Below are 21804 nucleotides of genomic sequence, written 5' to 3'. Positions count from 1 at the left end.
GTTATTATCAAGGTAAAAAGCTATGTAGCCTTAATACTCGTATGGGAAGCGAAACCTGTGAACACGCAAGAATATAACTCCTTTGCTGTGTCGTCTCGCTGCACGTTACGCCACCACAGAACGTAAATGACACAGAGTAGCATGATCCCTAGAACAACACGCACGTGAAGTTAAGTTAAGCGAAGTCGCATAATCTTCATAAATTCTTTGGAGCAAGTGGATGTGTAAATCCATGCTTGGTGACACTGTCGGAAAAAACATTTCTATAATGTACATTTTCAAACCATATCTTTTTGGACTCGTTTTCAGACTGATTGTTTTTTTGCAACACAGCTTAATTTAGCTTGAAAGTTAACCTGCTACGGAGCAGGTTAGTTCTGTGGCATAAATTCCCATGGTTACCAAGCTGGGATTCACGTTAACCTCATTAATGGAACAGAATTCTCACTAAAATTAGCGAGGTTTATCTAAATAAGCAGGGTGCGTTTTGTAGGGGGGGGTGGTGAGGATTTCCCCCCCTCTGGTTTTCCTATCCCTACCTCTGCTAAATAATTTTTATCCCCGGTGGGGACAACATTTATCCCCCTCTGCCCCTCATATTGATTAATGCTACTTCATATAAGTAAAGCGCTGCAACGTGAGAAGAGTCTAGTAGGCTAGCCTAGGCCTACATAATAATCTGACATCAGAAACGCACCGTCACCGTCAGCACTCATAAATGGCTAGGTTCAATGGAAAAGTTAGCTGGACAAATGAAAGAAAACGAGAAGGATTCAGTGAAGCATATAGTCATATTTTAGAACCTTCAAAATGTAGAAAACTGATGCAACTGAGATGGAGGACAACTGCACGTAGAGTAGAACATAGGCCTATTGTCCGAAGGAACTTACATTAAATGAGGAGATATTTGCTGAATGTCACAAAAAGTGTTACAGAAATTGCTTGGCATCGCTTATTCAATGGCTCTCTACCGAAACACCTGTAGTTTGCGGAGGACGAACAAGAAAGCACTAGTTTGATAAATCAGCCAGTAGGCTAGGCCTAGTAGACAAATAACTTTCAGAAATAGTCTGTAGGCTAGGCCTACTGCAAAAACGAATGTTGCAAGAGTGGATCTTCGTTACGCTTGCTCAGCGGTGGACATTCGTGTATTGCATAACCGTGGGAACGATGGGTGTCAGGGTTCAGCAGAGCTGCTGCCGCAAGGGTCTCAGGGTTCAGCCGAGACGTTGCTGCATGGTCTTGGGGCTCAGCGGAGCAGTCATTAGATGGGTCCTGAACCTTGGCGGAGCTGTTCCTAAAGGTCCTATGGGCTCACGGAGCTGCTTCTGCATGGGTCCTGGGGCTCGGTGGAGCTGTTGCTGCCTGGGTCCTGGGGCTCGGTGGAGCTGTTGCTGCATGGGGCTTTGGGCTCGGCAGAGCAGTCATTGCACAGATCTTGGGCCTCGGTGTAGCTGCTGCTGTATGGGTCGTGGAGCTCTGTGTATTTGCTGCATGGTTCTGGGGCTCAGCGAAGCCATCGTTTCATGGGTCTTGGGGCTCGGCGTAGCTGCTGTTGCATGGTTCTCGGGGCTTGGTGGAGCCGACGTTGCATGGGTCCTGGATCTCGGCTTAGTTGTTGCTGCATGGTTCTTGGGGCTGAGCAAAGCAGTCGTTGCATGGGTCTTGGGGCTCGGCGTAGTTGTTGCTGCATGGTTCTTGGGACTGAGCGAAGCCTATGTTGCTTGGGTCTGGGGCTCAGTGAAGCCATCGTTGCATGGGTCCTGGAGCTCGACGTAGTGGTTGCTGCGTGGTTCTTGGGGCTTCAGCAAAGCCGTCGTTGCATGAGTCTTGGGGCTCAGAGTAGTTGTTGCTGCATGGTTCTTGGGGCTCAGCGAAGCAGTCGTTGCATGGGTCCTGGAGCTCGGTGTAGCTTTTGCTGCATGGGTCTTGGGGCTCAGCGGAGCCGTTGTAGCAGGGTTGCAGGAGCTCAGCGGAGCAGTTGCTGCATGGGTCTCCCTGAAGCTGTTGTTACATTGGGTCCAAGCTCATTCCGTACCATCTGTGGCAGCCTTAAATAATCCAACCTGGGCTGAAAGAATACTTTTAGAATACCATTACCTGATAAAAACATGACATATTCAGCATGATACGACATACAACACATAATACATGATAGGCAGATAAGGCATGATAAGGCATGAATGGTGAGTATCCAGATGGAATGAAATGGCTGTGGCTAATGAATAGCTGGGTAGATGGAACGGGATGTTAAAGCTGGAACGTGCAGCGTGAGGAGGTGGTCGAAGGGCCTTTGCTGTGGCTAGTGAATAGCTGGGGAGCCAGAATCGGACGTCATGATCCGAAGCACTCGCGGAGTGCTGGCCTAGCGCGGAGCCGGGGAAGGGATGGGTGGGGGGGGGGGGGGGGGAGTGACGCGGTCCCTACCGGAGCCGGCTGAGACCAGGTGCTTGGTAACTCTTAAAGAAAATAGGTAGCTAGCGAGGTGAGTTTGAACGGACGCCTCCATGAGTCGTGGCGTGCTGTACAGACGTGACTCCGGGAATGGAATGGGGAGGGGGAAAAAAGGGGGAAGGGAGGGAGCAGTCGTCGAAACGACTGGAAGAGGGGCAGCCCTGGACCGGGTCCTGGCTGGGGGAAGTGGGTGGGGAAGGGGAAGAGGGGGCGGAGGGAGTAGCGACGCGGTCGCTACCGGGGCCGTCTGAAGAAGTGGAGTCGGATCCGGAAGTACGGCGGAGATGCTGCGGGAAGGAAGTCGGTGGTTAAGAACCTGGGCCGCTGGCGTGGCTGTGGCTGAAGCAGCGGAGTGGGGGGGGGCGATCACTCCCTCCTGTCGGTGTTGGCATGGAATGAAACAATAAACCGGTGTTCAAGGAGTGTCATTAATATATTTTGGCTGTAGACTGGGGTTTGAGGGCCTGCTGAGAGCGAACTTAGCGCAACTGCCCACAAAGCACTGCTTGCTGGCAAAGTGCTAATTTGATAGACTATACTACTTAAACGGCACCGGAAATCAAAAAATCCAGTGGAAACTAGATGGCAGAAGTGTGTAGGCCAATCTGCCCAGCAGCTTTTTCTACTTTGTCACCTACAGAGTTTGACAGGTACGATCTTTCAAAACGCCATGTTATTTCCCATAGACATTTGACGACCGAAGGTTGGATGGATACGGAAGTTAGGAGGCGGGACTTATTCTGGAGAGGTCTATGAAACGTCGGCCATCGACACAGGACGAGTTGACCAATCACGGTCCTTGCTGTCTGCGTCGCCTGACGCAAATTACAAATGTGTACTATCACTTTAATAATTGCTGACGTCTGCGACACAGCGCCATTGTTTAAACAAGCCAGCGGAAATAGCCTACTGGGCACTTAAGGTTGAGGCTTATCAGTTTGTTATAAGTAGCTTAAATATCCAACAACGCTAGTATCAGTTTATGAGAAGTCACTGGACAACTATAGGAAGTGAATGAACAAGACCTGTTCCATTTCCGATGCCAACACGGATTACGGATTGAGTGATCTTTGGAAGATAGGCCTCCGCTGGATAGTGGATAGCCTACAAACTTCAGACGCTTGGCTTGGCGAGCCATGTTAGAATTTAGAGCATTTCGAGTTACCTGGATAATCTTGCGACGTGAAAAACGCGAACTTGGAGCAGCCTGTTAGAGCCTTGAAGTAGGCTAGGGTGAGTAGGCTATAGCATAATCGATAGTTGTAGCTTACCCTTGCTCTGTGCAGTGACCTGAAAACGCTGGTGAACCAGGTGGCTGTAGCCCATGGACTGGATGTAGCTTTTGGATGGTTAGTAGTGAAAAGACCCAGCTCCATTACTTCTGCCTACCAAGGCTTTGCGACTCCAATAATTTTGCGAGCACCGCAGCGTGTGACGTATGGATAAAGAGGCCGGCTTAAATACCCCGGCAGCGGAAGACAGATGAGTTAATTGCTGTCAATCATCCCTAAGGGCTCCTCCCGAACTTTGTTTAGAAAAAATCATTTAATGTGTGTTTAACTATTCATACTATCCCTATTTATGTACCAGCATGCACAATTTTAACTTCCTACATGATTTAGGTCTTGCGCTGTGGGCTTGTGAACTTTGACAAAAAAAAGAGGCCGAACAAAATCGACACCCCCCTCCCCCTGTAAAACTGGCTGTATCTTGGAAAGTATTGATCTTACATAAGAGTATATTTACAGTGTGTCTCCTGGGTAACATAGGTACACCTGGTAATGTTTTAAAAAATTTTTGAGACCTGCGTGGGCCCTGGTTGAACTGACGTGGAATGACCCAAGAGTATACAGTATATACTTATACTTAAAGGTATTCCGCAAGATACAACATAGAAAAAGGAAGAGGTCACTCAATGAATTCTGATACAAAGACTTCAAATGGTTGGAGTATTCCATCTTAAGTGTTTTGCTACCCCTTCCGTAATTTTTTCGCTTCCAAATGCCCCATTGTCTGTCTTCAAATCAGAATCAGGCTTTTCTAACTGGAAGCAAGACAGTGGCTTCAAAGACCATTCCAAATCAGACCATTGTAAAAATATTTGTTGAAAAAAACAACATTTGTGTAAATATGATGTAGTTGTTGCTCACATGCTATGTGTGTGTGTGTGTTTGTTTGTTTACATGTATGCAAACTGGCAATGAAAGTGGTTTCTCTTATCAACAAAAGGGGAAACTTCAAATATGATGTATGATTTCTGTTTAAAATATCAATGCATTTCCACTGAAGTGTCTTATTATATTTTGGTTTTATATATTGTGTTTTCAATGCACATTATAAATAAATAGGACATTTGTTAAGATTTATATCGGCTTTTTAGTTTTTTAGCAAAAGTATTTGAACAAGGTGAGACTGGTGAAATGCACCTTACTGCTGTGGTGTAGTCTAGTTAGCTGTAGTGGGTATACTGTGATCAACCCCAAATGTTAATACCTATCCTTGCCTATTTTAAGTGGGTATAGTGAGATGGTGATGCTTTTTAAGTGGGTATACTGCATAGTCCTGCATATCACGTAGACTAAACCACTGCCATACTGAACAAGGGATTTTCTGTGCATGGATGTTGACCGGTTCTTGGCCCCTCAGTGTATGATGTGGCCCCTTTGTGGCCCCTATCTCAGAAAAATCCGCCACTGCGTGCTGTACACTACGCACATCTCTATAAAAAAATAATGTAGCCTAGGCTATCAAGGCTAATCCATATTTTAAATAAGCAATCATGGAGACAATAAGTTAATAGGCTATAGACAGATATTGTGAGCAGGCCTAATGCAGGAATGGACGTTATTCAGTAACTGTAACGAATTACTGAAATTTAAATGTACCTAGACTACTTCGTTTCCAAATAAAGTAACGAAATTACAGTAACGCTATATCCCCAACATAGGCCTATTGAACTTAGTTTTGGTGGATGATGGACAGATGTCAGCCAGTGTCTGTGACGACACCTGAGCTTATTAAAATGGCGCCCATAGAGTCATAGAACGTACTTCAACATATCCAGCGTATTTTCCAGCCAGTAATCCATCTTGCGCATAGCGCTCTAGAATCTTTTGATTGCACGGGAGGGAGGGGGAGGGAGTAGCGAGCTAGCTCTCTGTTTTGTTTGAACATCAACAGAAGTGACGTATCCCTGCTATCGCTAATACAACCTTTAAGTGAAAGTATAGATACACCTTGTCAAATATTACTCCAATACAAGTGAAAGTTGCTAAGTCAGAAGTCGAAGTATTTAAGTACAATTTAAGTATTCAGAAGTACAAGTATTTTTTCTGTTTTAATGTATTGTAATGTAATGTTTATTTGGTCATTAATAGGGTATATATCCTTTGGTCGGTCATAGGACTTGAAGAGACCTTTAGTTCCTTACATCCAACAAAAAAATATTTTACCTATTTTCATAACTTTGCAACTGTTCAAATGCAATAATATAATTTAAATCATTATTCATTCCATTTTTTGGATTCATTTCCATATTTATTGTTGAATAATGTAGGCTAAAGATCTAGCTTCTGTATGTGGTGAATGTCAGGTGATTAATTTCATTCCAATTTTGCAATGATCATGGGATAGCCTGGTTAACACCAGACCACTTCTCAAATCTCAATTGCTAACAGGTTCATCTGGGTTCTCCCAGGTTCTCCCAGGCTACATGGAGGTTCTGATGAAGAATCTGTTGTCACCATCATTACCACAGCCAATTCAGCCAAGTTCAAATTTAACTATTGAAAAAATGAACTTCAAGATGGTCTATTGAATTAAAAGAATCAAATGGGGTTAAAAGTAACGATCATGCTCATATTTAAAATGTAGTGGAGTCAAAAGGACAGTATTTGTCTTTCAAATGTAGTGGAGTAAAAGTCACATGTTTCCAAAAATATTAATACTCAAGTAAAGTACAGATACTCAAAAGTCATACTTAAGTACAGTGATCAAGTAAATGTACTTAGTTACTCTCCACCCTGCACACATACAGTACGTGTGAGCCCTTACTTTATTCTCTACTTGATATGAATCCAGATTCTTTGAGTTGTTCACTGCTCAAGCAAAGACAAAAACATTTCATGGACATAGACTTTTCTTAGGCTAGGAAGAGCCACAATGTTTGCTGAACATTGATACTTTTATGGTGTTTTATTGTATGATCAATAAAATGTGTATCCGTCTGTAATATTTGTTAACTGACAACAAGTCCACTCCCTCCCCCGAGGAGTGGTGCATATGCAAAATGACTGCAGGAGGGAATGTAAGATGTCCTTGATTCCTGCTTGATAAAAATGCAAGACACTATGGTCTGTGATCATGGATGAATGGATATGTGATCACTTCTCCTCCACACCTAACACATAGCTCCATACACATAGCTTCTCCTCTACACCCAACACATAGCGCCATACACATAGCTTCATACACATAGCTCCATACACATAGCTTAATACACATAGCTTCTCCTCTACACCCAACACATAGCGCCATACACATAGCTCCATACACATAGCTTCAAACACATAGCTTCTCCTCCACACCCAACACATAGCGCCATACACATAGCTCCATACATATAGCCAGGGTGCGATTTGTGTAAAAACCAGAGGGGGGGATGATTTTGAATAAGTTTGTTAACCCCCCCCCCCCCCCCCCCCCCGCCCAAAAAAAAAAAATGAACAAACGATTCATAGCCTAGTAATGTCATGGCTAATAATACCCTATATTATTTTTGCCACCTTTGTAACATTTTAGTTTTAGTTTACCGTGGTGTATGACTTTAAACAGCGAGTGTGCTTGGTATGATGATCAGCTCCTCTAATGCAGGGTAGGACTACGTTTTGACAAGCATACAAATTCACCTTGTTCTTGCCCCATCTGAAATGACTTCTCTACTTTTGCTGCCTCCATCCTTTCTGTATTTGTTGTGTAAAAAAACGTTGTATATGATGGCACTGAAGTCTTAAGTTAGTGAATTGGCTAACAGTGTTAGTTGGTAACCAAATAGCCTACACATTGCGCTACACGCTGCGTAGGCTACGTGCATTCTCTCTCCTGCTGATTTGCGTTCAGTAGCCAAGTGCGTAATATTGCAAAAGTTGAAAAAATAAATGTGTTTATTGTAGCCTACAGAAAATAAATAGCCTATCATACTGTCAGTTAATTGCCTACAGTGCAGTGAAGAGTTTGGAGAGTAAACTTATAGGGCAACTTGAAGTTTTATGAAAATAATTTACGAACCAGAACATAAAGACCATGAAGCTTCTATTTCTTGCAGCTGTTAAAACACCCGTTTAAATACCCACCAACATTCGTTTTTGCAGTACAGATTATTTCTAAAAGTTATTTGTCTACTACTGGCTGATTTATCAAACGAGTGCTTTCTCGTTCGTCCTCCGCAAACTACAGGTGTTTCGGTAGAGAGCCATTAAATAAGCGATGCCAAGCAATTTCTGTAACACTTTTTGTGACATTCAGCAAATATCTCCTCATTTAATGTAAGTTCCTTCGGACAATAGGCCTACGTTCTACTCTGTGCAGTTGTCCTCCATCTCAGTTGCATCAGTTTTCTAATTTCGAAGGTTCTAAAACATTATTATGCTTCACTGAATTCTTCTCGTTTTCTTTCATTTGTCCAGCTAACTTTTCCATTGAACCTAGCCATTTATGATGGATTACACACTCGACATTCTGAAATGTCCTGCACGATCAAGGCCAAATTAAGTTATCACGCAGCCTCTGTGTCAGCAGCATCAGTGCTGACGGTGACGGTGCGTTTCTGATGTCAGATTATTATGTAGGCTAGCCTACTAGACTATTCTCACGTTGCAGCGCTTTACTTATATGAAGTAGCATTAATCAATATGAGGGGCAGAGGGGGATAAATGTTGTCCCCCCCCCCCCCCCCGACGATAAAAATAATTTAGCAGAGGTAGGGATAGGAAAACCAGAGGGGGGGGGGGGGGGGGGGGAATCCTCACCATCCCCCCCTACAAATCGCACCCTGCATATAGCTTCTCCTCCACACCCAACACATAGCTCCACACACATAGCTTCTCCTCCACACCCAACACATAGCTCCATACACATAGCTTCTCCTCTACACCCAACACATAGCTCCACACACATAGCTTCTCCTCTACACCCAACACATAGCTCCACACACATAGCTTCTCCTCTACACCCAACACATAGCTCCACACACATAGCTTCTCCTCTACACCCAACACATAGCTCCATACACATAGCTTCTCCTCTACACCCAACACATAGCTCCACACACATAGCTTCTCCTCTACACCCAACACATAGCTCCACACACATAGCTCCACACACATAGCTTCTCCTCTACACCCAACACATAGCTCCACACACATAGCTTCTCCTCTACACCCAACACATAGCTCCACACACATAGCTCCACACACATAGCTTCTCCTCTACACCCAACACATAGCTCCACACACATAGCTTCTCCTCTACACCCAACACATAGCTCCACACACATAGCTTCTCCTCTACACCCAACACATAGCTCCACACACATAGCTTCTCCTCTACACCCAACACATAGCTCCACACACATAGCTTCTCCTCTACACCCAACACATAGCTCCACACACATAGCTTCTCCTCTACACCCAACACATAGCTCCACACACATAGCTTCTCCTCTACACCCAACACATAGCTCCACACACATAGCTTCTCCTCTACACCCAACACATAGCTCCATACACATAGCTTCTCCTCTACACCCAACACATAGCTCCACACACATAGCTTCTCCTCTTCACCCAACACATAGCTCCACACACATAGCTTCTCCTCTACACCCAACACATAGCTCCACACACATAGCTTCTCCTCCACACCCAACACATAGCTCCACACACATAGCTTCTCCTCTACACCCAACACATAGCTCCACACACATAGCTTCTCCTCTACACCCAACACATAGCTCCACACACATAGCTTCTCCTCTACACCCAACACATAGCTCCACACACATAGCTTCTCCTCTACACCCAACACATAGCTCCACACACATAGCTCCACACACATAGCTCCACACACATAGCTTGTCTTGTTGTTATTGTTATTGTTTTGTTATTGTTTGTCTGTTGTTATGGTTTCCTTCTACTATGTTAAGGGACCTTGGGTTTGAGAAAGGCGCTATATAAAATAAACGTATTATTATTATTTTATTATTATGTAGTCCTATTGAGTAGTTAAATAAAGTCAATAAAAACCCTATTGAACAGGATATTTTGTTGCATTCATATTTCATTTCTACCTGCATATTATCTTATCCTATGGATTTCTCAGAGTCAGTGATACCTAAAGGCTATTCTGCCAAGTTAAAGTTGACTGATGTTTAGCAGACACTTTTTTCAAAGTGGCACATATTTATAATGGCAGATTACACAGAGAAGTGTATTGATTTTTCCAAAATGCTTGCAAATTCCCAAACTTGACATGCAAACCTTCATACAGTATATGCTCTTATTGCCTTCGTAAACTGGTAATGATCCTCCACAAGCTAGATCTTCCATGTGGATAAACACATGGATATCTCAGATCACACATGTGTAGTCTCACTTTGAACTTGTTTTGGAACATATTGTCCTCACTTTTGACATTGGATTAGAGTGACCTAAAACAATGGTCAGGGTATGACGTCTAATAGCTGTCCACACAGGAAGTCAGGCGCTGACCATTTTTCTCAGTTGTCAGTTGTCACATTTTCTAACTTGTGTCTGTCTTTAATCTTGAGCGAGAATGTATCATACTTTCTTCCTGCTCCTGAGACACTCCGGCTAAGCTCGTCTTCTTACTCATGTCACTGTGGCTGACCTCAGTAGAGATGCTATGATACATGACATGACATAATTACCCTGGAAAATCCAGAGTTCTCGCAAGAGCACAATTATAATAGTCTCTGCGAGACACTCTGGCAATGAGTGATGCACGTTATTTTTGCCACTTGTATCGCGGGGAGCCAATCACATCGGTGTATCTGATATAGGTGGGCCAAAGGCGAGCTAAACAGATGACAGTGTTATCCAATTATGTCAAAGTCCGGAATCAGTCAGTAAACGTTGGTCGTATAGTCTTATCCAAATTGTGTGTAGTGAGATTTTCGAATGCGTGCTAGGTGCCGCCCCTCGAGTTGGGCCATTACATTATTCGTGGCCAGACCCTTAATCTTTCTAGATTGCCAGGGTCTAGAATCTCCAGGCTATCACATAATAACAATCTAATGAAAAGATCCAGTTAATCATTTATCATTGATGTGCTGTCATATTCATCAAGTGTGAAACATGATATTATCTTACAAAGCATTAAAGCACTTAATGTTTTATATTTTGCCACAGTAAGCATCAGAGCTTCAGAAGAGTAAGTCTCTAATAAAAAGCAATTATGAACTCTAGACTCTGGCTTATGAAAAAAAATGACGCAGAGATGATGAATTCCAGGTATTTTTTTATTCTCCTGAATAAAAATACTAGACTATATAATTGTGTGTGTGTTTGTGTGGTTATGATGTGTGTGTTTGTGTGGTTATGGTGTGTGTGTGTGTGTTTGTGTGGTTATGGTGTGTGTGTGTGTTTGTGGTTATGGTGTGTGTGTGTGGTTATGGTGTGTGTGTGTGTGTGTTTGTGTGGTTATGGTGTGTGCGTGTGGGTGATTCTCGCGAAACCCCAAAATCTTATGGTACTAAGGATTTGATGGTCAAATATGCCATAAAACCCACTGATTACACTATTTAACAATATAGGTACATGTGCTTAAACTTGCACACAAGGTAATTTCTCCATATTTTATTGTTATTTTGTATTTTTTATGCATTTTATGAGTAAATTATCATTACCGCAATGTGTCCCGGCTCAAATCCCAAGTGTTTGATCATTAAGAAAATCTTTATCTTTTACTTTAAAATCAAATAAAGTTATACATATATTGTTTTAAGTCCATTGCTTCATCAAAATGTGTGTTTCAATAATATTAACATTATAATGGTTATAATATTTAAAAAAAATGTTTTGTCGTCAGTCATAGTTTTCATTACCGCAATACTTTTGAGCACTGCAATGAAAACCTATAGGAATTTCAACATGAAATGGAATTTCCCATCATGCATCAGTAATAACAGAAGATCAAAAATGGCGTCAAGGTAAGCATGTCTCCTTTTGTCTTTGTGTTGAAATTCCATGATTTGTCTCAAAACGGTCTAAACACAACACTAATGATTCTCATTACCGAAATTAGTAATAGTTTTGTGATAAAAAACTATTTTCTTAATTCAAATTTGATTAGTAATAAGGTAATAAAACACACAATGTCATGGAGGTCATTTTTTAGCTAGGTCATGCTAGCTAAATCTAAAATTAGCATTTTTGTGTTAGGTCATCTCATTACCGCAATGCACTTTATCATTACCGCAATAGTTAAAGCCAATTTCGGTAATGATAATTTCAATTTCGGTAATGAAAATATTAAAGGAATTTGCATTTTTCAATGTCGTTCATGACATTAATTACTTTTTAATAAGAGACAACCTCAATGTTTTGGAGGGATATTAATAAGATCAATATCATAAAAGTTTTTTAGGTTGTTGTACACTGTACTTAATGAAGTAGATACATTGTCAGATATATAATCAGATTTATGTCATATCATAGTAATGAGTGGCCTACATCACGTGTAGATTACTGCCATAGACTTAAAATGTCACATTATTGAGTCATGGAAAGTGCATGTTTACAATTTAAAGATTGATTACTAAGATGTTCCTTATCTGTGTTTTTCTTTCCATGATTGCATTCACATTGACCAGGTTGGCAAAAAGTGCACAAAAGAAAGCTGCAGCAAAGGAAAGTTTGAGGAAGCACAGGGAAAAGATATACACCAACCCAGAACATTTAGAGGAATACAGAAGGAAGGAAAGAGAGAGGTGATGGATAAGGATTAAATGGTTTAGGTGGTGTTCACAGTCAACGAGTAGTTTTAGAAAATCAGTGTGCAATTTACTCGAGTGTCTCAAAATGCCAAAACCTAAGGCCTTAAAGGAACCATATGTAAGATTGTGGCCAAAACTGGTACTGCAATCACTTTCAAATTACTGTAGAGCAGTGTATCCCCTCCCCCTCCCCCCATACTCGAGGTTGCCAACCCGGATGCCGAAACACTACTGACTTTGTGATTAGTAGATAGGTGGAGGGTGGCGCATCAGGCCAAAACACAACATAACATGACAAAACACAACATAAACATTAGTTGAGGGCTGCAACTTCACTTTTTAAATGACAATATACTGGCCGGACTACAGTTGTCAGTGATTTGAGTATTTGAAATGAACATTGTCTAGTGGCATATCAGGGTCATTTAATGATTAATTGAAATACATTTCTTACATATGGTTCCTTTAACTATGGATAGTCGAACGGCATGTTGTCCATTATCCCTTACATATCAATAAGTTGGCACATGTGTTTACAGAATAATATGAAATAATTATGTTTTGTTTCAATCATTAGGTATCAAAGACGGAAACAAAATGGACAGTTTAAATCTGCCGCAATGATGAATGCAATAGAGCATTCAAGACAGAAGAGGAAATGGAGGGATAACTCTTACAAGTACTACACAGTAAAGAAGCGTTTGAAAGCAGTACTCAATCTAACCCCCCCTTCTTTTGAAGAACCAGAGCCATCCAGGCCTGTATCTGAAAGTCCCGGGCCTTCTTTTGAAGAACCAGGATCCTCCAGGCCTGTATCTGAAACTCCACCTTCTTTAGAAGAACAAGAACCGTCCAGGCCTATAATTGACTTAACTCCTAGACCATCAAGAAGCCTGGACCTCCCACCTCCTCGTTTGGCATCTACCCCCAAATCAGTGAGACGAAGCACAATAGCTACATTGCGTGCAAAATTGAAAGAGACAGAGATTAAGATGAAGAAAAAGGATCGGGATTTCAGCAATTTACGTAGGAAAATGCAAAGAATGAAGAACGGAAACAAAAGGAGGGAGCAGCAAACGGTGACAGTGGTAAAGCAGAAAGTTCAAAAAAGAGTGCCCTTACAAAACAATGCAAGAAAGCAAACTGAAACCATGGTCAAGAGGTTTCTTCACTGTGATGATAACACCACTTTGATCAATGGAAAATCGGGTGAGATTCGCAAAAAGGGACAGATATATAGGAAAAGGGCCCTTACAAACACAATGGCCCATCTCCATCAAAAATTTCTTCTTGAAAATCCAAACCAGAAGATCTCATTCTCACAGTTTTGTAAACTGCGTCCTTTTTGGATCACAACACCAAAGGCTTCCCAAAGAGAAACCTGTGCCTGCAAAGTGCATGAAAATTTCAGCTTTAAAATCAAGAGGCTTCACCAGCTTGGCATCATTACCACATCATCTCCTACAGATGTAGTTGCTAGTACAGTCTGTGATCAAAGCAACAAACTGTGTATGTATGGGCAGTGCATGACCTGCAAGGAAAAAACATTTGATACAAATCTTGATCCCTCCACAAAGCAGAATATAGTGAATTGGGAGGAATGGATGACTAGGACCACTCCAATTAAAAGAAAAAACAAAGATGGCTCTGTATCCCAGGTTGAGATGAGGACCACAGTCCTTGACAAAAGGTGTGGTAGCAATGAGAAGTTGGTTGAGCTCGTCTGTCAAGACCTACCCAGCTTTAAAATCCATATCTACAATATAGGACACCAATTTGAAAAAATGAACACACTAAAGAAAAACCTGTCAAATAATGAAACAGTCATTCATATTGACTACAGTGAGAACTACAGTTGTAAATACAGTAGAGAAGTGAAGGATACACACTATTCTGGGGGCCACCAACAAATCTCCATGCACACGGGTGTGAGGTATTTGAGTCGTGGAAGAGTAGAATGCTTTTGCACCATATCATCTTGTCTCAGACATGATGCTACTGCAACATGGGCTCACTTAGAGCCAATCCTAAAAAAGATGAGGAGGGAGTGTCCTGAGGTGACAGTCGTCCACTTCTTGTCAGATGGCCCAACATCCCAATATCGAAATAAAACAAACTTCTATCTTGCGTCGACAATCCCATTCATGATGGGATTCCAACATGTGACTTGGAATTTCAGTGAGGCATCACATGGGAAAGGTGCTCCCGACGGAGTGGGAGGAGCTCTGAAAAACCTTGCCGACCGCATTGTTGCCTATATGGCACCAATATTCCAGATGTAGATACATTACACCAACAGCTGGATGCCCAGTCCTCGGTGCATATCCTCAAAATAACAGAGGATGACATAAACAGAAGCAGCGAGATGGTTCCACCAACCCTGAAGGCATTACCTGGAACCATGAAAATCCATCAGGTAAAGTGAAGGAAAGAAAGAAAATGAAATATTATGCAGTTCAAACAGTATTTTAAAGGTGCTCTAAGCGATGCCACACATTTTTAGCCTAAAACATTTTATGTCACTTACTCCACATCACCTAACCAACTGCTAGCTGGCCAGCCCAGACTCCAAAAACGGCAACAAAAACAACCTATGCAAACCTAGCCCATAAAAACATAACAAACTGTTCCAGCAAATCACAGAAGAGAGGTGCGTTTAAGAGAGTTTCAATTGCGAGCTAGCTCTCTGTTTTGTTTGAAAGTCAACAGAAGTGACGTTACCCAGCATCGCTTAGAGCACCTTTAAGTAAACTGACAATATCTTCTGTCTTCAGCTGATGTCATCCAGTCCAGGGGAGGTGAAGACCAGGGAGCTTTCCTGTTTTTGTGATGGAGCTTGTGAATGTTACGGTCTAAGGGAATTTCGCTTCAGGGGAAAGGAAAACGTGCCAGAAAAGAAAGTTGTTGGAGACACCATTGAAGTTGCACAAAATGAAATAAGTGAAGACACCATTGAAGTGGGGACATGGGTCTTGGTGCAGTACGATGGGGATTTATTCCCAGGCACTGTCACTCAGGTGTGTAAAATCTGAACCCAGCAAAGAAAGGTATTGTTATATTAGTCCAGCACAATGTAATTTATTAAAATGCACTCTTTTATGCTTTCTCCAGATTTCAAATGGCCAATATGAAGTTGACACGATGTCTGCTATTGGAGAGAACAAGTTTTACATTCCAACTGTGAAGTTTCCAGGTGATAAAGTGTGGTACTTCCAAGATGATATCAAGGCCATCATCCCCGAGCCGCTACCAATCACATCTTCTGCTAGGCATTTCTGTGTCTTGCCAGAAATTTGGAATAAACACAGCAAGAAAAGTCCTTCTAAAATATGAAGAAACTGTCAGTTTACTTGCCATAGTCTGTTACACAGTTATGGGATAGGCCTTTCCCTATTTCCCAAGCTCGGTGGTACCGGTGTCACACTGTTTTGATGTTGGTTTGTTTGTTTGTTCTATGAAATTAGTGTGACCTAATGTTTGTTTACGTTAATGGGCACATTTTGGTTATGAATTGATGGAAGATGGGATACCAATGTACTTTAAATTTGTAAAAAGTAAGTGGCTTTAAGCACTGTTTAAAATGTAAAAAAAAATATCTGATTTTAAAGGAATAAACTATACATTTGGGCAAGATTCAGCAGGGTTTTTGTTCTTATTCTCATTTCCGAAATATCAGTCTCATCTCTGAAATATCTGTCTCATTACCGAAATGAATGTTTATTTTTTTTAAAATCAACTCTTAGAAAACAGCATTCATTTCCATTTTCAAAATTAGATTATTCCAAGTATTCTTCCTTCACCTCTGCCACATTTTTCTGTTTAAAGTTGTGAGTTTTTACTTAGATATTGTAAAATACAAGTTGCAAATCACTCATCATATTGCGGTAATGAGACAAATGAGAGAAATTCTAAAAATATGTTATATTTAACAATAACTTTTAAAAATGTTTTATGTTGACCTTGGTATTAATGTTAATGATCCATTTAAAAAAATGCATAAAGAATTATATTTCTATGTTATATTTCATGTAATGATCTATTGCGGTAATGAGAAGTTCTGATGGACTTAGTCTTGAAAACATAAATAAATATATATTAAAAAGCCTAATATTGTGAGAAAAGTAATATTTACAACACCTTTACACTTTAATTCAGATGTCTCAAAAGGAAATTTATTCATACATATCTTTTGAAAAATTCTAAGTCAGAAATCTTTCAGTTGACGGTTTCGTGAGAATCACCCGTGTGTGTGGGTGTGTGTGTGTGTTTATGTGGTTATGTTGTGTGTGTGAATGTGTGTGTGTGGTTATGGTGTGTGTGTTTGTGTGGTTATGGTGTGTGTGTGTGTGTGTGTGGTTATGGTGGGTGAATTGAACAGCCTTGTAGAGTGGCTGCTACACTCCACATAATTTCCTGAAAAAAGAAACAAAAGTAAACATCTTAGTAAACATTATTGTGTGCCAACACACACACACACACACAAGAGTGCTATATCTTTGCTGATTCATCTGCTCCCTTTTTGACCACAACTGTTACTGATTTAAAGGGACACCAGGCAACGTTTTCGTGTTAATTAATCATCTTCGTAAGTCGGTATATGGTTAAATGACTCATTACAGGGTGAATGAAGACTCTCTCGCCCGCCCCTACTGCCCGTAGGAAGAATATCCCGCTTGCAAGTTCGGTGTATCGTACCCGCCGACTTTCAGTCTCACAAAGTGTCATACATCGCGAGAAGCAGGATCAGTTTACATCCTGCATCCCCAGCACAGAGACAGGCTAACGAAACCCGGCTAGCGATTGTTGCAAACGTGTGTTTGGCAGAGCCGGCGAAGAAGCAGCGAAAACCCTTGACAGAAGATACAAAGAAAAGGAAAAGAGCTTCAGACCGAGCGAGGCTCGCACACGTATCGACACGTACAGACGCTAGGGGGAGCTTCGTAGAGGAAAAGCACTCAGGCTTGCCTGGTGTCCCTTTAATAGAAGTTATACTGTCTCAGGTTTACCTGGTGTCCCCCTTTAAGTTATACTGTCTGAGGAGGCCACAGCTATTACCCAGTGAAGGGATTGAGGCTTTTACAACTAGGTCCTGTCTATGACATTTACAGGAAAACTCTGCAAACTTTGGACTCTGGATCTAATAGGGCGTTATAAACTCTCTCTCTCTCTCTCTCACACACACACACACCAGTCTGAGTTACACAAAATTGCAATGCTGCATCCTTACTTTCCCTCTTCAAGCGTTGTGTCCAGAAAGGCGCAGACGGCCTTGTCTCTGTCCAGGATCTGCTGTTTCAGCTTCTGCACCTCCTCCTGGGCTTTAGCTTTCTCTGCCTCCTGCGTCGCTACAGAGAGGGTAACAAAAAAGGATTTGTGCTGGTGTAAAATGCAGAGAGAGAGAAACAGAGAGACAGAGAGAGACAAACAGACGGAGGGGGGGGGGGAGATGATAAGTGAAACTCTAAAACCTCACAGTAAATTGAGAGGTATTACATGAATGGAAAAGATCCTGGTTACCTTTCATTTTATCCAAGAGGTCAGTCATGTCTTTTTTCTTGTTAAGTTTATCATCCTATAACACAAACAGAGAATTTTATTTACATTAATATGACTTAAAGGTTGTATCAGCGATGGCAGGGTAACGTCACTTCTGTTGACGTTCAAACAACACAGAGAGCTAGCTCGCTACTCCCTCCCCCTCCCTCCCATGCAATTCAAACTCTCCTGAATGCACATCTCGTCGGTTATTGGTTGGAACACTTTATTTTGCCTTTGAGTGGTTGGCCACACTCGTTGGTAGCAATTGTTTTTGTGTGCAGATCTGATCTCAGAGCCTAGGCTGCCTACAGAGACACGGTTTTTTTTGACGGCCTGCTTACTAGGCTCGTTAGGAAAGATTAGATGAATGTGATCATTCATGTTTGGGGCTTTTTTGGGCCTGAAATCGCTGATACAACCTTTAAGAGTGGAGATAAGAGTTACAGTTTACATAGAGATGCATGTCACAAAGGAGAGATTCACAAAGAGGTAAAATGATAGACCAGAGGGGGGAGGAAGGGCAATGTTGACCAAGTTGCATTGATTAATAACTGCTGATAAGCTTGACTGCATGTGCTATTGATTAATAACTGCTGATAAGCTTGACTGCATGTGCTATTGATTAATAGCTGCTGATAAGTAGTGCCATTGTAACCGGAGGACCTGCAAAGTCTGTCTCTCAACCTGACATTCTAGAACATATTTGGTTCTGCCTCTGGGCAGGCCTCCCTTCCCATGTCCAGGTGAAATTTCATCCATACTCTCAAAAATAGGGAACACCATTGTATACAAATCTCCAATTAAAACCCAATTTTCAAAAACTGCTTAAATAACTAACTCATTTAAATCATGGAAATGGATTTGCCAGAATTAATTTATCACATTATGTTACAAAATTATTGGACAATGTGCTACGTATAAAACACTATGTGTTTTGCATTAATTTCCAGACTTTTTGGATTTTTACATCGAATGCAAGCCTGATAGCTAAATGCAGAGATGATCTAAATAAATGTGTATGGTAAATGTGATCAGAACCATGATGGGGAAAACCATGATAGGAGGTGATAGGGTATCTCATGATAGGAGGTGATAGGGTATCTCAGTGTCTAGAAAAGTCAGTCCAAGTGTCTGTTATGTCTTGGGAACATCACAGGGTCAAGTTGACACCAAATGATAATCATAATCACAATATCACTCTCTGACTTGTGACTGCTGGTAGATCCTCTGGTAGAACTCTAATTATGACCTGAGGAAATCTAATGCCACATTAATGACAACTTAATGCACCAGTAAGAGTTCAGAATAATGTACAGTATAAAGTACATTTAGGCTATGAATGAAGGGTGTTTTATCTCTAAATAATTGTACTTTATTATTGCTAATTATTACAATAATTAAACAGGTATGGTTGGTAGGTTATATTATGTGTGTGGACATGCATGCATGCATCTGTGGATTGTTTATCTAGGTACCTTCACTTGCATGCAGGTCTGCAGATTTTTTTCGCCGTCCTCCTTGCTCTTCTGTGCCTGCATCATTTGTGTCTCCATGTCTGCTCCGTTCGTCTTCAGTGATTCGATCCTGTTGTTGAGGGCATCAAGCTTCATCTTGGTGGCCACGATCTCCTTTTCGTTGAACTGCACGATCTTCTTGGCCCTGTTCAGGCGGGTCATGAGGGTGCGGATTCCCAGCTCCTGCCTGGCTGCCTGGTAGGCCATGACGAGCAGCAGAGCCACAGCAAGAAAAAGCAGAGCTGAAATAGCCCTCATGGTCAAACCACGTAGGGAGAGAGAGAGTGAGTGGAGCCCTCAGAGAGGCCGGAGATATTGAGTCTAGAAGGAATAAAAAAGTTTGGCTGTAAGATTTGATTGTCAGCGCTCTCTCTCTCTCTCTCTCTCTCTCTGTCTTTTTCACCGCTGGTTCATAGTAAGACCTCCACTCTCTCTGCTTCTGCTGTCTCTGCTTTGGCTGGCCTCCTCTCCCTCTACCTCTCCCTCTACCTCTCCCTCCCCAAACCCATCTAATGAGCCTGTTCCACCTGTTGAACAGGTGAGCAAAGTTTAGCCTACTTCCTCATTTCTGTGCCAACACTAACACCCAACCCACAGTGTACACACTCACACACACACACACACACACTCACACACACACACACACACGTCTTTGTAATAAGTTGCCATACACATGCTGCTCCTTTAAAGCTTTAATGGTTAAACTAGCATATAAAAAGCATTCAGGTCCTTCAAATTCTTCTGACATAGGTAAAGTACATTAACAAAATTGTTTTTCTAAAGTAGGCTACTAATTTTGTCATATATCATTCATACATCAGATCATTAATACTGCTTCATCAGTGTGTAAGCATCATGTTACTCTGTTGTATCTACTGAAAATGTTTATGCATTTTTAGACGAGGACACCAGATAAAGCTGAGGAGCCATGATATCAGATGTCTGAAGAAAAGAAGAAAACACTCAATGTTCTGATACACAGACCTGTTTTCAGTTGTTCTCTTTGGTGAGGTTTTGTGAACCCCTATGAGTAGGCCTATTTTTGTGCTGGAGCTGTTACCAGCTCATCAACTTCTGAAATGTGGAAATGTGGGGAAAATGGGGGAAATGTTTGGTATATTATCCATATTGTAAAATGTTCAATCTATGCCAAGTCTGTTGGTTATAACAAATGGGAATTTGCCCTTGGCTATTTATTCCACTGATGCTGTTCAACAGGACAGACCTGTAGGTCTACGTGGTATTCAAATACAGTTTTCATTCGGTTTGCCTTGCACCCTCGTTATAATTTAACCTGACTCTCGCAGATGAATTTCGTTCCGTCTAGCTCCACTCATCCATCTGGGACCAATCCATTGGAGTGTTGCTTCAGAAGGCTGGGCCTAATCAAAAAAATGCTTGCATATGATTGAATAAGCCACTTGTCCGTCATCTATTGACGTCCTACTTCAACCACTCACATCGAAGCCAACCCGTGACGCTGATAACAGTCTCACAGTCGCTTCTACGCTATGTCACATCTATGAAACTCCCGCCCTGCGTCCTGATTGGCTCTACCATACAAGGATACAAGGATACAAGGAAGTTTATTGTCACATGCATATAGTTACTGGAAGTAAGAAATGCAGTGAAATTATGTCTGGTGTCAGCCTATTTGTGCATTTATGGGGGGGTAAAAAGTGCAGTAGAAGAGGGGTTTAGTAGATTAAGTGGCAAGGGCTGCATAAGAAAGGTGGGGGAGGATTGGGATTGGCACCAACAAAGAGCACCCAAGAGCAACAGTGCCATACAATCTCGTGCTGAAATCACTCTCAATGGAAGAGGTCCCAGATGGATGTGAGTGAAGCTAGGCGGAGCTAAGCGGAACGAAATTCATCTGGCGAGAGTCAGGTTAGTTATAATAACCCTGAAACCAGCTAGAAGAAAATGCAAACAGGCCTAGGCCTAATCCAAATGACTGAATTTGAATGTGATGAATGAATAGCCTAAAACACAAATACTTCATCAACACAAACATGGAAAAATAAAAGAAAGCCCACAGAATCCAACTGAACTCACCAGGAAGTCTTTCATATCTAATTCTATTTAAAAATGGTTGGTCCTTCCAGTTGAATGTTATTTGGCTATAGGCCATCATGGAACACAGTAAGGAACATTATTAGCCTATATAAAGGGGAAGTGGAACAGTTTTGTTCCTATGCTAATATTAGGCTACTGCTATCCTACTGTTATTGTTGGGGTGCCTGCATGGTAGGCCTACTCTCAATACTCAATACCTAAATGGAA

At 41.7% G+C, this 21804-nt stretch overlaps 1 protein-coding gene across 1 annotated transcript; it reads right to left on the bottom strand.

The window, feature by feature from the left end:
* Positions 1-16588: 16588 nt before the first annotated feature.
* On the bottom strand, positions 16589-19964 carry LOC143118675 (uncharacterized). The gene is made up of 4 exons (XM_076279728.1): positions 19480-19964; positions 17984-18038; positions 17694-17811; positions 16589-16879 (listed from the first exon to the last, which is right to left on the bottom strand). Exons 1-4 carry the CDS (start codon positions 19774-19776, stop codon positions 16861-16863), a joined length of 489 nt encoding a protein of 162 aa, XP_076135843.1. The 5' UTR covers positions 19777-19964; the 3' UTR covers positions 16589-16860.
* Positions 19965-21804: the final 1840 nt, after the last annotated feature.

Source organism: Alosa pseudoharengus, unplaced genomic scaffold (genome assembly GCF_046254945.1).
Source record: "Alosa pseudoharengus isolate Yale_2024_CS ecotype anadromous, Long Island Sound unplaced genomic scaffold, YU_APseudo_1.1 YU_APseudo_1.1_scf_12, whole genome shotgun sequence".
Taxonomy (NCBI): Eukaryota; Metazoa; Chordata; class Actinopteri; order Clupeiformes; family Clupeidae; genus Alosa; species Alosa pseudoharengus.
This window is presented reverse-complemented; position numbering and strand designations above follow the sequence as displayed.

What these genes read in the sequence shown, in the direction of transcription:
- LOC143118675 (XM_076279728.1), bottom strand. Translation starts at nt 19,776, where the DNA reads ATGAGGGCTATTTCAGCTCTGCTTTTTCTTGCTGTGGCTCTGCTGCTC. An exon ending in AGACCTGCATGCAAGTGAAG is followed by an intron (nt 18,039 to 19,479) that starts GTACCTAGATAA and finishes TTTGTGTTATAG; the next exon opens with GATGATAAACTTAACAAGAA. An exon ending in CCTCTTGGATAAAATGAAAG is followed by an intron (nt 17,812 to 17,983) that starts GTAACCAGGATC and finishes CCCTCTCTGTAG; the next exon opens with CGACGCAGGAGGCAGAGAAA.